At 29.0% G+C, this 17,473-nt stretch overlaps 1 protein-coding gene across 7 annotated transcripts; it reads left to right on the top strand.

Annotated features, from left to right (window-relative positions):
- The first annotated feature begins 13,389 nt into the window (after positions 1-13,389).
- Positions 13,390-15,027, top strand: LOC121120457 (uncharacterized). Of its 7 annotated transcripts, none has more exons than XM_040715331.2 (4): positions 13,390-13,480; positions 13,858-14,104; positions 14,146-14,555; positions 14,623-15,027. In XM_040715331.2, the coding sequence occupies exons 2-4, from the start codon at positions 13,935-13,937 to the stop codon at positions 14,793-14,795; spliced, it is 753 nt and encodes a 250-aa protein (XP_040571265.1). In that variant the 5' UTR covers positions 13,390-13,480; positions 13,858-13,934; the 3' UTR covers positions 14,796-15,027. The 7 variants fall into 7 exon arrangements, 6 of the variants coding, with proteins under 6 accessions (XP_040571265.1, XP_040571266.1, XP_040571264.1 ...); XM_040715332.2 differs by having other exon boundaries at positions 13,458-13,476; XM_040715330.2 differs by lacking the exon at positions 13,390-13,480 and adding an exon at positions 13,497-13,778.
- Positions 15,028-17,473: the final 2,446 nt, after the last annotated feature.

The raw sequence follows: 17,473 nt of genomic DNA, 5'->3' as shown, positions 1-17,473 counted from the left end.
AAATTACCACTGGGTGTTGTGGGTAACATATACTCTTCATTCCCCCCTCCTCTTGGTACGACTCTGATCATGATTCGAATTCATAAATATTAGTCAGCACACATCTATCTCGACCATCTTGTATGCATTATTGTTATAAACTTTTTTAACATATCATCCTTCAATTAAGGCACAATCCTCCAACATATTCAAAAAATATGACCTCAAAACATTATCAAACAATTAAAAAAAATAATTTTAGAATAAGAGTTCGTTAATACAGGGAGCGGGGATAAAATTGTCGCCAAAATATTTTTCTACAAAAAACAACACAAAATATACATTTTTTAACTTTTTTATTGAAAATCAAAACTATGACGAGCATATAGGTATAGAGTAGCCATTCATTCGATAGATATAACCACCGTTGGCATCAATAACAGCCTCAATACGGCCTCTGAACCGGCCGCAGGCTCTTCTGACCATACATAGTCCCTTATTGTTTTCTCATGGTAGCCCAGATCTCTCGCCATGGCCTTCATGGACCTTGTAGGGTCATCCTCAACCATCTTCTTCACCTTGTCGACAAAGTCGGTGTCCATGACCTTCCTGTCGGCGCCCTCCTCCTTGGGTGCCCTCTTTATGGTAGCATCAACATCCCAGGTGTCCTCTAGCTTCTTACGGAGACGCTGAACAGTCCGTAAATTCACTCCTAAGGTTGAAGCAATCGTTGAATTGGAGATTTCACCTCCATTATTAACCAATGCCATGACTACGGCGGACCTCGAAAGCTCCTCGTTCCACTTATAGCTCTTTATCTCCTCATATGATGACGGCATGATGCTAACTAAACTACGTATCGTCAGCTGACAAGAATAGCTTTCCTATTTGGTAACCGGTTTTTTATTTGATAATGTCGTCTTCAAGTTATCAAGATTTAAAGTAGGCGACAACTTGATATGTCGATGTTACATGGCTCAATTAATTTTGTAACACCATGGAGACAGCAAATAATTGTGAAATGTCCAATAGGTACATTTAATTAATTACTACAGAGATATGAGGATTCAAATTTAACAAAAAATCATAAGACTATGCATGTGTTGAAGTATTGGACTTTTTTTATAGTCGTGATAAAGCGTTAATGATATTCAATTTACTTAATTACTCTGTCCACTACTTCTTTTTAGGGGCATAAATTTACTTTTTGGAATTAAAGTGTTTAATTAACCAATATACGATTTGGAGCAATTTATACATAGGATATTTGTAAGTTTTTTGTCTGCCTGTCTATTATTTATAGACTCCAAAATGGTATGATGGATTGAGTTGATTTTTTACTTGTGAATCCTTGAACTTTGCTGAACATAGACAGTAATTTTTTCTGCCATAAGGCCCAGAGTATCTTTTGGACGTCGTTTGATACCATTTTTTGAACTATATCAATTTGGGTACCTTTGTATTTTGCACAACAATGTCAGTTTCTTACAATCTGAAATTTAGCCTGAAAAATGAAGTTATTCAGCCTTAATAAGTATGTCTTTGGATTTTTGGGGAGGATTCATTATAGTGTAGAAATTGTACAATTTTTATTTGCACGCAATATAGTCTATTCATTGGTTCAACCAAAGTGATGGGCACTATAATGCTTACATTTTTTCTCAACATTTTGATTTTATATTCTGTTATGTATGGACTAAAAAACGACTGGCTGGATTTATATAATTTTTGGCTTTTGACCTCGAAAGAACATACTAAATAGAAGATTTTATTTGACCCAAGAGGCTGGGTATCTGTCAAACATGTTTAAATCTAATTTTTTCTATACAGGCTGTATTATAGTACACTGAATTTTAGGACAATGAATTACAACGATTTTTTTACTTGAAGAACAGTTTATCTATTTATTCCTTTAATATTTTTATATAAAAATAATGTTATTAATTGTTTCTTAAAAAAATCAAATTTTGCTGTAAGGAAATTCTCCAGACGAGACTGAAACCTAGAGCAGACTAACTTTAGGGTATTATCGGACATGTCATTCAATTTTCCTGAACTGTTGCTTTTAATGAATCAACATTAGAGAGACTAGTTACACAGGCTTCGTTTCAATGGAACTCTATATGTAGCATTCCAAGGGATTCAGCTGTGGTATGATTTAGAACCGACAACTGTTTTGACCAAAATCCATAATGTCCCAAATTTGAATTAAGGTAGTTTTGAACCATGATGGAAATGTGTGTAATGGATGTCATCACTGTAGCCCTTGGTCATATCGAGTGTAGAATAAGACTGAAGCAAGAAATTGGTTCATCACACTTTTATACCTCAGAAATCAGTTCAAGGAAATTCTTTATCTCTCGAGTAGTTTATAGAAGTCTCTTAATCTTTCCAGACTTCACCATGATGGAAACCCCAGAAAATGAGTTTGTTTTTTTTTTAAGCAAAAAAATTTTTCGAGGAAATAAAAGACAATTTAGACAATTGGAATATTTTTAGTCAATAAATAGTAATTATTATAAAAAACATTACAAAATAGAAAATTAAAAACAATTGTTAACGATTTCCGATGTAGATAAGGCAAATATTGAAAGGGTACGGATACTTTTGGGCTCAATTGTATGTCATATAAGGTAAATTAATGAGTGTTCCTTTGCAGAAAATCTTTACTGTCTAGAATGATAATCCGGATAAAACTTCATTAATTTGTAAAACTAATAAAAAAAGTGCTTAACACCATCCATTTGTTTATTTATTGAAAAAAATTATTCGACACTTGATGTAATCATCTAATTCGGTTTATTGCACAACATATGATCGGGGTAAACTCTATGGGAAAGTCCCTGTTCTGATATTATGATTGTTTGTCGATCCATGAGTTTTTTCCAATATGAATAATCCATCATGTCGAAGGATAACTTATTGATAAGGGAGAAGTGATTAACGCTCATACCACTTGAGTCGCTGTTGCGTTAGTTTATTATTTAACTTATTGAAAGTAATAAAACAGTAAAGAAGATTCGAGCTACATTTGAACCAGATATTATTATGCTGTGTTTATATAATGAATAAAATTAATTTTCTACAAAAAAGTATTTAAAAATTTACTTTATGTGCAATGAACAATACCTATTTATCAAGCTATCACTTTAAATTGAATTAAAATATAACATCGTTTTTATCAATATATTGAATAAAAATTGCAATTCCTAATGAGTCAATTTTTTTAATATTTAAAACTCTACAAAATATCTGTAAAAACAATAACAATACAACAAACAAGATAATTTTCATGACACTGAATTTACATAATTCGAGATAGGTATATTTTAACAACTATAGAACTGAATATTTTATTATCGTATTGGTATTTTTCTCACTTATTTATTTGTTTGTTTGTTTGCAAGCTTGATCTCGTACATGTTTTTAAAAATGTTTTGAATTGTCTCTATACATATATAATATACATTACATATTCAATATCTTCGCATATTGCATCCGGTTACGATATTTTTATATACAATATATATATATAGCGTTATGGATCGCTCCTTTCATTAGGAATAACTTAACGATAAAATGATAATAATTGATAATTTGTGTTCAAAAAGTCCACTTCTACAAATAATTATTATAAATATTCTACAAATATAAAATTGGGAGAGGAGTATCGATGCATGAAAATAGTGCGTAGAAGAAGATAAGAAGCATGATTCATAAAGCACTCGTTTTAAAGCACATATTATATGGATATTCATTAGGAATATTTTGATGGTGGTAGTCAACTAGTGGCGAAATACATTATCTCAGCAGGTTAACGTCTCTTTGCAGAAAACGAAAAGATGCAATCATATTAATAAACTTTTTAAAGAAGAAATGTGGTTAAGTGTGATTACAATTACATGCTTTCCTTCAATATTATAGATCTTCATTTCTAAACTTCCACTTAATTAAGTATTGATACAGACATATGTATCTATTTAAACAGTACACATTACTACTAATTACTACATTACTATAAATCTACTAATTGAATAAAGACCCTGGGCAATGTCCAGATAAAGTTGTAATCATCCATTTTGCAGGAGTAAAGTTAACCAAATTTATTAATGCATATATTACAAGACGTATATTATAGATAAATAACAGTAAAACCTTAACTTTATCATGTCAATGAATGACGTCATATTACTAATCATCACATAATATTATGTAGCATCTTACGAAAACAAAAATTCACAGTGTATATTGTCGTCAGTTGTCGTTTCCTTCGTTTTTATAGCTTGTCATTGGTCATTGAAATATACAGAGTCGACATCGCCTTTTCACTTAGAATACTTCAACTTATTTATTACTTAATTAGTATCATACTTAAGAGATACAAAGTAGTTGGTGTTACTGTGATATACCTATGGTTATAGGGTCATAATTGCCGGGGCCGTAACAACGTGAACATGACACTGGGCTAACTATCAACTAATTTCGGCCATGTTTTTTTTTTTTTTTGAAAACTTGCTAAGTGAATATAATATGCACAATGTACATTAGGGAGGACCGAAGACTAAAAAGGTAAAAAGTCGAATTTGGCTTGTTATATTTCATAACAATAATCATACATGCATCAGATGAATAGGAAACGTTTTTTCCCGCCGAAACAGTATTGAAATGTCAATGTTTTTTATTATACCTCATTTTTAGAATATTTTCCTGGTAATTCGAAAAATTCAAGTTCAATAAATTTTAGCATCATTAATTGATATCTTATTTACAAGAATCTCAAAAACATAGACCAGTGGTTGTTAAACTTTTTTGTTGATGCACCCCATTCAAAATATGGATGAACCTAGGGCAAGTGGCCCTTTGCCTCCTTAAAACGAGCACTGGTTGTAGTAATTGTTGTCGAAAAAGCACAAAATGTTACTTTCTAATAAAATAGAGGTGTTATCATTATCGGATTACGTCATTTTTGGATTACTTTGGACTTAATTAGGTTAGACGTTGAACCACATTATACATATTAATACAATCCTACCTACCTATTAAGTCCATCTACATTTGAAACCCAGGATGGCCACTTAATGCAGTGAGATGATCAAAACAGGCAACTTTTTTAGCAGGTTATTTTTTAAATTACTAAAACTTTTATCGTTTTTGATTCTATTTGTTACTTAACTAAATAATATTTTATAGGAATCTACTTATAAATATGATTAACAATAACCTATACGAATATAACGATTTTTTCCCCCTAGTATAATAAAATTCAGTATTTTAGTAAAATTTTAAATTTAGGAAATTTAATCAAATGTCCGACAGTTAAAGAAAATATTGTTCAGAGGTGAATTTTTGCTTACTGATACATATCATTTTTTTTTATTACTAGCCATTTATCTATTTCTAAAAAAAAGTGGGTTTACCCCCGCCCTCCCCTCCAAACGGCCTTTCCTAATACATATTAACGAGACATTTATTTTCCTCTATTTTTGACCTATCCGTTTTTAAAACACCAGGGAAATTTACCTTAATTACCTTATGATTTGTCCTGTTTAATTAATTAGTGAAAGTATCTATCTTAATAATAATAAATAGAAAGAAAGGCTTTATAATTATTAATCTTCAAGTACTTTGCTCGAGATTATTTATGAAAATTTAGATAATAGAACATAGATATAATAAAACAAATGAGAGGGAAATATTTTAAATGACTTTTAGTTGTTAGGGACAGAACTTTTAAAATTTGATATTTTTCACAGAATATTACACAGAAATAAAATTAGTTGAGTTTTTTTTTTAATTTTTGGTAGATGGATTTAGAAAATTTCTTGCGAAATATTGCTTTATATTAAACATTTTGACAAAATAATTTAATTTTCGACAAAAATCTTATAGAAAATATTTAAAATTCGACTTCATAATTTTGGTAACTGCGTAGTCACAGGTCGGATTATACCAATTTAATTCATCAAAATGCTATTAATTGATGTCAATTTTCTCGAAAATAGGGGGGGGGGGGATATATTTAAAGAGTAAATGGTTGGGGTATGAGGTTAATTGAGACGGGGTTGAGTGTTCTAAAAGGCGACTGTGCAGGAATGCAAGATTGAGAGCTAGTTATACTAGAATTGTTTATCATAATATTTCGTCAATGTTCCTTTAATTAGTTAAATGGAGTTGCACTGATTAAGTATAAGTAAATATTATGGCTTTACAATGACTTCATCTGACCTAGGCATGGTCTTTGAAGTCCGTAAACATTACGTATATTTCCTTCTCCATGAGCGATCGTGAATCTACAACCTTTGAGTTCAAGAGAATAATTCTTCCGAGCCCGTTAAGAACTGGTTATTCATGAGTAAAGAAAGTTTTTTTTTAAATTTAATGTTTTTAAATAGTATTCTTATATTATGCATCCATTATTTTTTATTTTTGAGGTATCTTTTGATCATTACATCAAATTTTCTACAAGCTATTATTAAAAAATTATATTGATTATACCCCTTAGACCATTTTTGGTACATAAGATTTCAAGTCAAAATTCGATTGAAAAAATATGTATATTCAAAATTAGGATTTACTGAACATGAAACAATAAGATTCGACCCATAGTTTAAAATTTGAGAATGTTCTTGCCGTCAAGAGTGGTACATTTTCACGCAAAAATTACCCTTTTTTCATTTGTTAAGGGTTAATACAGTATGAAAAATTATTCTATAGGCATCATATTTTTCCAATACTATATTTTAATTGTCTTCAACAGAAAATCTGTTGAAGCTGTCAAAAAAAAAAAATACAATTTGAGGATTAAAGTGAAAACAAGAAAACTTTTATTTTTCTTAAAAAGATTTTTTGAATTTTCTATTTTCAGTAAAGTGTTCATTTGCAAATATAAAAATGTAGCCAAAAATTTATTGTCAGTTACTGATCATTGAATCCTGAACTCGAATCATAAAATTAATATTGCTAAACTATGAATTCCAAGTATCATATAAGGAATAGTCCAGGCAACTGTTTGAGAGGGTAACGTAATTGGGTGTTACTCTTGTTTACTTATTTTTTTATTTAATAGACTCAATTTCTTTACACCATGTTGTGGCTATGACTTTTTTTTTTTTTTTTTTAAGTTTGTTCATTCTAGTTTATTCACGGCTTCATTTTTGGGATAAAAAATATCGTTAGAGTATTATACCTCAATTTGTTTTCGTGAATTGGCTCCTTCTGATTTAAATCAGGTCATTCTACCTATTTAAAAAATAGGGTATAAATTAATTTTGGGTCTGGAAATCCAAGAGCGGTTTGAGGATGATATAATTTTAACTAATTCAGTCCAGCTTTGGTCTGCACCGGTGTCGTATTAATGTTTGGTCTACAAAAAAAATCAATTTTGATTCGGTCCAACGTCATTGTTTAAAAAAAAATTGGAGGATAAAAAAACGTTTTTTAGGATTGAGAAAAATGAAAATTTCGGTCAGGATTGAAATGTCGGTCCAGAAAAAAATCACTTAACACAAAACTAAAAAAGATATCTCAACACTAATATTAATACGATGACAAAAAGATTATTTAAGTACGTCAAAATTTTTTTTTTTTGTAAGCGATGATAAAAAAAAGATTGACATATGAGTTTTTTTTTTTTTTTTTTTAAAGGAAAGGTTGGAAAATACATTGACAAATAATATGAATTGTAAAATTTATTTATATTTTACTAAATTGAAAATATTATTGCTACATTGAAATATAAACCAACGGATGGGGAAATTCATTTAATTGACACACTATCAATTATTCTTATAGAGTAAGTAGGTAAAAGGAAAAGTTGATATAATTATTCAAATTGAAGGGGGAATGTATTCATAATGTTTATTTTTAGATCCAATGATAAAAAGTACGCACTCTGTACAGACATTTATAAATCCTCACATATACATAGTTTAAGAAATGTATTTAAATCTTTCCTTATAAACACACATTCATAATACATAAACTACTAACTCGATTTATGCTCTGACATTAAGAAAACATTTACTTTCTTTTGATTTATTAATCAAAGTATTATTTTAATGTGCGTAGCTGTTCAAATACATCCTTTAAACAACAATAAAAACCTTTGCTCCATTAAATCTTTATTTCTTTTGTTCTTAGACAGAAAGAAATACTCAAGTCGATTTGAAGCACTAATAGATTCATTTATATAGCTATTAAAAAAATAGAATTATTAATGTCAGGAAACTACTTTTCTTTGTCTTTCTTAATATCATTGATTTATACCTATTACTTATTTAAGTATATATATGAATATGTAATGCATCTATGTTACCATTAAAAATAAATAATTTTTTTTATTAGTAGCATAATTCCCCATGAGATATTTAATTGTTGCAATCATTTCTCCAGAAGCCATGATATACCATGTGTTGCATAAATTTTCTCCAATTTTGAGTAGGACTATATTATTGAAAATACATTTTAGCCATTGGTTCGAAATAAACGGGTTGGAAGATCTTTCAGGCTTTTTGAATGTACTAGGGGCGCATGGATACCTTAACCTTGTTGGTAAAGGTTTTAAAGTTGCCCAAGTTCTTATGGAAATATCATTTTTAATCTCTATTATAAATATCTATTTAATTTTATTATTACTCAACCATTTCTTGATTAATAAGAATTTTTTAGTGTGAACATATAGTAAATTCTAATAATTTGCCTCTTCTTTAAAAAAGTTGACAATGGCCACTTTAAAAGTTAGTGATAAATCACGGCGTTACTTCCCTTACACACACATATGCAGAGTATATTTTGTTGTCAGCTGTTGATGTTTCTAATTATTTTCTCGTTATTAGTGTTTTAAGTGTTGATTGGTTGAATTAGAATCTGCTCTTATTTAGCCGTAAACAATTCTCAACAAATATTGAATAATAATTAATTATATAGTTGCGAATAATTCCCCTGGAATTGGCCAACTACAAAATTGATTATGGGTATTTTTCTGTTTCTTTTCGGACAAAAGGTTTGGCAGAATAATAAAGGTAGCGACGTGAAATAATTCGAATATATTATACCATGCAACACCCGGTTTATAGAACTGAGAAGTTTTGTTGTTTAATATTCCAATTGTTCCGAAACTTTTTAGTAGTTGACTCTGGTTTTTTTAAACAAAATTATTGCTTTATCTCCATTAAAACAAAAAGCAAGTACATATTTTGCCTTTTTATAGTAATGAAATCAGGTACTTGGTACTAGGTACTTACTTATGAATTTTGATAAATTGTTTTTCATCAAATTCTTACAACTCAATTGTCAGATTTAGAAATTGATTTTCTTATTATGAGAAGTAAAAGGTGAGAAATGCATTTTTGGAACCTATCAAAAAAAATTTAGTATTATTTATAACATATCTGATGGATTCCCTATCCATATAGATATCTTTGCCATAAATAATTAATAACATTTTTAAGAGCTGGTGTTATCTATACAGTTGATATTTTTAATATATTTCCAGGAAATCTTGATTGAACTCCATGAAATCGATTTATGAATAAATAAAAAACTTAACACTTGTTTGAATAATACTTGATGGCAATGATAAACAATTATATTTGTATAAAATTAAAAAAATATATACTGTTATTTCCAGTCCAATAGTTCATTTTTATCTACAACATGGAAATAAGATTGTATAACGATGTAATAGCATATTTTTAATATATAATTATGATCTGATATTTAATAATACTAGGTATTAGATGGATAAATTTGTAATAGACAATAAGGTTTAAGTCCTTTTATTTGTTGGTCCTATTTTGAGGTCCAAATACGTAGCAATATTTAACTTTTTATTTAATAACAATGAAAGAAGCGTTTTCATTGTCATAAGCCTTGGTTATTTTGGCCCTCCAATGACCGGCATTAACAATGCTGACGTCATGAGAAAACACTTTATTCATGCACACAAAATAACAATAATTAGAATATCCGAGTTGCATGGTATGCAAAAGATCTATAAATTTAAATCTCCTCAAACTGGACATTAAAACTTAAAATTATTTTCTTATTTATTAATTGTAAATAATGGTGGAATACGAGTAAATAAATATTTATTTATTTATCTGCTTCATTGATTTAAGTTTATATTTTTATTTTGTATTAATTTTTAGCCTTATTAGTTATAATATGTTTGAAAATTAATGAATTAATTTACTACGACATTGGTCTGAAGTTTATTCATAATTGGCTTGCATTGACATCCATTGATATGGTGAATAATTGTTTTGTTCCAGAATGACTAAGTGCTTACAAAGAATCGAGTTCTAAAAAAGGCACTGTAGTACCTACTTTTCTTAGTGTGTAAATTTTGTTATTCATTATTTTCAAAAATTTAAAACAACAGGTCTATGCTCAGGAAAATTATATCTTCAACAAAAAAAATCCAAAAGAATAATTTTACTAATTATAATATTTTAAAACTAATTCAGAAGACCTATACATTAAATACGACGTTAAATATGATGAAGAACATCATATTGATTGTTATATATTCAATTGCATGGCAAAACAATTAGTTTCTGAAGTAAATGATAATATTCTAAAGGATATGAACAGAACTTCTATTAACTTGAAAACTAAAGAATAAAAAGGATTCAAAAATAAAATGGTGGGGCTGGAAATGATGATTTATTTCGTTAGTAATGTCGATAATATTCTTTAACCTTTATACAAAATTTCACTTGTCTAATAATAATTTAGAATATTATGATTAATATTTAATAAATTCATAAATTGACATGAATCTAAAAAAATAAGAATACCCAATATCGCATCTCCTCTCATATGCCCTTTCGTCCTTTTAGTTTAAGTATTAATTGGTTTGTAAAATCTTCTGATAAATTGTATAAAACGTCGTTTCTGGCTATGGAATGTCAATTCACCAAAATTAACACAAAAATTGTACGGATAGTTTAAAATTTTTTCGCATATTGGATTTGTAAATTATTTACATTTCTCCTTCACATGTATTTAATCCAAGTGCCATTTTTCAAATATGGAATTAATCCCGATTTAAAAAAATGGCAGTTTTTGATTTTAGGGTTATAAGTGGAGTGGAGATTTGTAAGTGATTACTAATTGATGCTTCTTAATTTTTCTATTCGTTTTTGTATTTTATCAAAAAGGTTTGATAAGTCAACTAGGTCACTAGTTCTACCAGAGAGGAATTAAAACTTCAGATTGGACTGCATTTTTTATAGAAACTCCCTTGCCTCAAGATGGTTTTGCGATAATTCTACCTAACTGAGTTATTTTATGCCAATTAATGAACAAAATATCTCAAGGAGCAGTATAAAGAATTAGGTAAAGGGGCCTGCCTTTCTCCTAATAGAAAATATAAATGTATTTTTGAGAGCATTAAAAGAATATAGAGTACAAGAGGAAGACGTTTTTCAAACTCCTGATATCTTTGAAGCTATAAATTTTTTTCAAATAATTATCTGTCTCTATGCTCGGAGTTGTATAACACAAAAATACCACAAAGTCCTTGGATTGCTCAAAAATGGCTCCTAAAAATGAATGAAATTTCACAAAGAATCAAAGAAAAGATAGATTAGATTCTCAAATTGGACTTCAAGCAGTCTCTCAAGCAAAACATGGGGGAAAGGTAAACATTTGACATATGTAAATGGTTAACACATAAACATCAATAATACTGAGTCAACATTATTTATTGTATAACTATCCTAAGAAAGAGAGTCTTAAATGTATATTTGGCAAACTACAATTGTCATTTTCAAATTGATGATAAGAGTTGTAGTATTAAATTATTACGAAAGTAAATTCGAAAAATTAAATTAAAAAAAAAATAATACACATATTATAACTAGGAAACAAAATTAAAAATTATTGTGATGTTATTTATACTTCTAGAAATAATACCTGCAGTACGATTTAATTTTCCAATAACGTGTTTGTTATCTCAATTTAATTATGCTATGAATGCAAAGGTACGGAACTGTCTTGATGTCCAAGAGGGATTGCAAATGTCAATCGCAGTGACTAAAGGTTTGTGGTCCGTGAAAACTTTAAAAACTTGTCCATCTAAAGCCCATAGAAAATGTTTGATGCTTTCCCTTACACTTAATTCCCTTTTCGATTGGCTCATCTTCTCTGAACCTATTCTCAAACTTGTATCTTATCTATTTCATCAACTTCTTCTGCACTCTTCTAATCTTATTTTTGACTATGATTTAGGTTAAAGTTTTATTAAACTAATTCATGACTCTTTTATTATGTGTGTTAAAAGATAAAGAGTCGATGTAAATTATGTGGAAATAGATTTTGAATATGGATTTTTAATTATTTAAAAGATAACTTAAACCACGAATTGGACACAATTGGACTTTTATATCAACACTAAGTATAGCGTCATCCAATCGTAAACTTACTTAAATTAATGTTAAGTTATGATTAAAATTTCTTCCTATTTGAACTCTTCACATCAAGGGCAATACATATACATTCCTTTAATATTAATATCTATAAATTACTTAAAGAAAGCCAGTACTGGAAAATATAGAAAAAAACATATTTTCTCTAATTTTCAAAGGGGAATTGATGTAGCGTTGGGTTATCCTATCTTTTAAAAATTACATTTTTGAAATTTACGTGTCACAAAACACTACACTAAGTTTTTGATTTTCAAAAAAATGGAAACTTAATGAATATAGGTAGATTATATCATATCTCCAATATGACCTTACAAAAAGAAACAATTTCAAAATTAAAACCATAAGTTATGTATAATCCCATTTTCAGCGTTCAACGATAAAAAAATGAGTTCGGTTCATTTAACGTACCTTCCGTTCATAATCCCGAATATAGTTAATGTAAAGAATTCATATTCAATGTGTTCATAAGTTACTGTCTTTTATATATAGGTATATGATGTTTAAATTAAGTTGAAGCGATTATAATTAATTTGAGTAACTATACGTCGATATCTTTATCAATATAATTAATGATTTATGTACATGAACTTCATTTTAATTAATCAATTATATTATCAAGAATATATCACGTCTTGATCCTTGTTTATATAAATTTTGTAAGTAGATAATCTTTGTTTTATTATGGAGTCTCGATAGGATTATAAAAATGCTAACTTTCCACACCTGTTGAATACCAACAACGACAACTGCATTCATATGAGTGACACAAATAGTATTGAATATACATATAATATTACATATACTAACAATTGGAAAAAGAGTATTATTACGGGTGATTCAATATACTAGCTACAGAATGTAGATCGATAGTACGGTAAATATTTGTGTAATATTTAACATAATATGTTGCATTATGTTGTAGTATATAAAATACAACGTAAACTCCCTCATCATTGACGTTTATATATGAGTGTGAGGAAGTCAACTGTGAGATAATATTATAAGTTATATCATGTATTGTACTAACATACAAAATTCCAACTCATCATAAGGTGAAATGTAATACGTAGGTAAATACATACATATATATTATCGTATATGAATCATTTGGTGAAGAAGGTTCCGTGATTTCATATTAAAAATTTCCGGATCTAATCTTTATTAACACTCCTGACAACATAATATTATTCCGAATAATATACATAATCATTTAATTCAATCTGCTAGTACAACTTGTCATTGGATCATCTACAGCTTACTTCTCCGCTCACTTTAATATCTTTCCAAATTAAAAATTTATTATCTTTCAAGGAGAAGCGTTCGAGTGATAATCTATTACTTCCTATAAATAGATGACAATTCCTTTAAGTTTGTGAGAGGAATTCCCTCAATAACATTGGTGTATTCTATGGAAAGAGTGTATTTTACCCTAATTTTCTTTTGATAGATTTAAACAGTATAAGTTTCAGCCAATCCTTGATGGTTCAAGAGTGGATTGGCATTGTCTACTAAAAACTAAAGAAGATGGGGAAAAATAGAAACTGTATAGTTCCTGGATGTGATACTGGAAGATTTTCGAGTAGAGGAGTTAAAAAAGAACATCCGATATCCCTTCACGGATTTCCTAATGAATCCACATGGATTGAGACTTGGAAAGAGGTCATTCCTATCGATTGGAACTCAAGTATGTTATAGTTGAGTGATACTTATTGATCTAAAACATTTTTTAAAATAGTTCCATTGTTATAGAGTCCCATAGCATCAACATAAATAATGCCGTAATATGTTCTCGTCATTTTAAAAAGACCGACTTTCGTTCGGATATATATAGTGATATCCAACCCTCTAAGAAGAGACGTTTAAACCGTGATGCAATCCCGTCTATATTCCCAGGAGACTCTCCAAGTCCCGAAAATATTACTGTGATTGAAGAACCTATTCAATACACGATTGAAAGCACTGAGAAGCAAGACGTCTCGGATTGTATTGATTTAGACAATGCTGTCCTTTGTATAGAAGTGGAAGAGTTAAAGGATTTGAATCATTTAGAGTCAGAGATTTGCTCCAGTACCCTTCCTTCTAAGGTTTTATATCAGCGAGATTTACATTCCATTGATTTCTTTTATGTTGAGAAGTTTGATGGGGGTAAGGAACATGAAATTCCTAATTAATTATAATTTTTTATACATGTATATTTTTGTTTTGTTTACAGGGCCACCAAGGCTAGGTTTCTCATTAATTGTATATAATGATTTACATTTTAAAGCCTACGTTCGAGGAAAGGAGGTTCTTTTTTCAAATCTACGTCAACTTCGAGTTTCCAAAGTTTTTAAAACCTATTTTGAAATATTGTATGCGTTAAATGCCCTCAAGAAATGTCTTTAATTAATCTATTTTTCGATGTCAAATTATTAACTGAAAAGAGCCTTCTATTCTTCTTGTCATACAATCATTAGTCATTCATTATATTCAACAAATCCGATTTAAATTTTTCAGTTAATATATTATGTACTAGTACTTTTTATTTATTGTATAGAAAACATAATAGTATCACGAAGATCTTTTGTGTTAGATCCGTGAGTAAGAAAGAACTAAATAAAAAATAATGTCATATTAATTTAGTTTCTGAGTTGATTTTTGAACTTAATTATCAATTTGTGTACCTTATTTGATATTCGAATTAATTTTAACAACAAAATTTCTACGACATGTTATTAGTTATTACATATATTTACTGCACTTTATTGTGGATTACTTTTTTACCCAAGGTTTTTTAGTCATAGCAAACGATCTACATATATTTTATATATATATATGTTTTTGTATGTGTAGTATTTTTAAAAAGGTAGCAGTTATATTAAAAGAAATTGAGAAATTATTTTCTTGAGTATAAAAGACATAACTAAGTGTCATAATAGCTTACAATTCAATACAAATAATTGATATTATTGCTTCTAGTAATACGCATGATATATAGAGACATATCTTGGTAATATGAGTATCCTGGATTGTTGTTTGATATTATTGTAACTGTCGTTCAAATGATCTGCCAGCGTGGAAGCAAGGATTCAGTTTAAGAAGTCACATTTTGTCTAAACTATCTGAAAAACTTAACATGTTAACATCACATGGTAAAGCATAACCAAAAAAGAGGTTACATGATTTAAATTATCGTTGATTTGGGCTACAAGAGTAGTAACTAATTTGTGATGTGGAAATAGGGAAGACTAGAAATAGCTTTCACAAGCTTTAAAGTGATAATATAAAATTGGATTAACGGATCTATCTCTAATTTTAATTCCTCTTTCACACTCTTTATCTCTATGGATACAGTGTTCTTTGTGAGGTTGACAGACCTGAAGAAAATTAGATATTCAAATAAAAACATTTTCTGCCTTATCTAATATCAACGTTCTTAAAAGACTTGGGGACTTCAAACTCCCATACTAAAATTTCCCAATACTTTTATATGCATAAACAAAGACTAAAAGAGTTTATCGAGGAGTTTAAGACTATGCTTTTTGTGAAGAAAATTGATTTAAAAGGTTTACAATATATATCTAGATATTAAAAAAATCCTTGCCTAGAACTCCCCTTCATCGTCTTTAAGCTTTTTGTGGAAAATAAATCAAGCTTTTAGTTTGGATTGTCTCAACGAAAGGTTGTTAAAAACAAGATTCATTACTTTACTTGCTGAAATTTGACTGATATATTTCTTATTTAAAATTGTGGGGGAAATACCTATCTCCCCTACTATCTAAGCCCCTGTATGGAAATGTATTAAAATAAAATATTCAATTGTATTAATAAATGTTAAAAATTAGTGATGCGCCACAAGCAAAATTTCGTTAATTGCTACTCTAGTTTTATGAAGTAAATAAAAAATGACACAAAAAACTCAGCTCGTAGGCATTAAAACCCGAGAGTTACTCGGAACTCATAAAAAGCTCGGAAATCGACAAAAGCTCGGAACCCGTCAAAAACTTGGAACTCTTCAAAACTTTTGATTATGTGTTTTTCTTTTTCGATCCCATTATAACATGTTAATCTTCATAGACTGACTTCCTTTCTCTGTGAAATTTAGAATTTATGTTTTCCCATAGTCAACCCTATTATAAATATGTTGACTTTTGTGCATTGTGTACTCTTAATCCCAATCCGTTTGAAAAGTAATCTTTTTTTTTAAGACTATCGGGAGTAATCGACATTTGTTTGAACTACGCAGTTTATTAAGCAGAAAATCATAAACTCATCCTCAGACCAATAGACATATATTAAACTTAGCTGCATTAATATAGATCAATGAATATTTCTAAATGCATAAATTTGAATGGCAAAATTTGATTTTCAATCTATTAGCTATTAATTCTTTCGGCGTATCCCTTGAGATTTAAGCTTTAACATTATCCCCATTCCACTTGCAGTATTCTAGTAATAATTTAGTATTATCTTAGTAACTATCATTATCTTCTTTTTTTTAAATAGTAGTTACGTCTTAGAGTAAAATAATTTTTAAGTGAATCTTGGAAAATTAATTGTTCATGCAGCAAAATTCAGCTCGTGGCACATCACTAGTAAGAATAGATATTGCTAGTTTGAAACATCGCATAGTTTATTTTACGGACAAAAGTCAATTAACTAAATCGATAACCAACAATTGAGGTAGGTTGTCAGACTTAATGCATTAAAAAAAGTAATTCAAATTACAGTTGATAGATCAGGGGATAAAAAATGTTTTAATTTATAAAAAACGATTTAAAAAAATATGTACATATTAATGAATTATTATGATTGACAGGGTGACAATCTCCTTCCTTTTCTGTAAAAATGTCTTTCATTATAATGCCAAGTTTGAGTGCAATTTGTAGACCACTTTGTTTACTGGATAAACCAGTTTACCTCATTAGTGCTCCACGATTTTTACAATGAACGAAATTATTGCTGAAAGACTTTGTCTTAAATTTTGTGTTGCGAATGAAATTCCATGTGTTGACGCGTTGAAAATGTTAGAAAAAGCTTTTGCCGAATCAGTTTTATCATAAACCCATGCATATTAGTGGTAC

The sequence above is a fragment of the Lepeophtheirus salmonis genome, chromosome 6 (genome assembly GCF_016086655.4).
Source record: "Lepeophtheirus salmonis chromosome 6, UVic_Lsal_1.4, whole genome shotgun sequence".
Classification (NCBI taxonomy): Eukaryota; Metazoa; Arthropoda; class Copepoda; order Siphonostomatoida; family Caligidae; genus Lepeophtheirus; species Lepeophtheirus salmonis.
The sequence above is the reverse complement of the archived record's forward strand: the minus strand, read 5'-3'. Positions and strand labels throughout refer to the sequence as shown.

Excerpts from the sequence above, each read along its gene's own strand:
- LOC121120457 (XM_040715331.2), top strand. The coding sequence starts at position 13,935 with ATGGGGAAAAATAGAAACTGTATAGTTCCTGGATGTGATACTGGAAGA. Across the intron at positions 14,105-14,145 it reads TGGAACTCAAGTATGTTATA|TTCCATTGTTATAGAGTCCC; the intron begins GTTGAGTGATAC and ends TTTTTAAAATAG. Across the intron at positions 14,556-14,622 it reads TGTTGAGAAGTTTGATGGGG|GGCCACCAAGGCTAGGTTTC; the intron begins GTAAGGAACATG and ends TTTTGTTTACAG.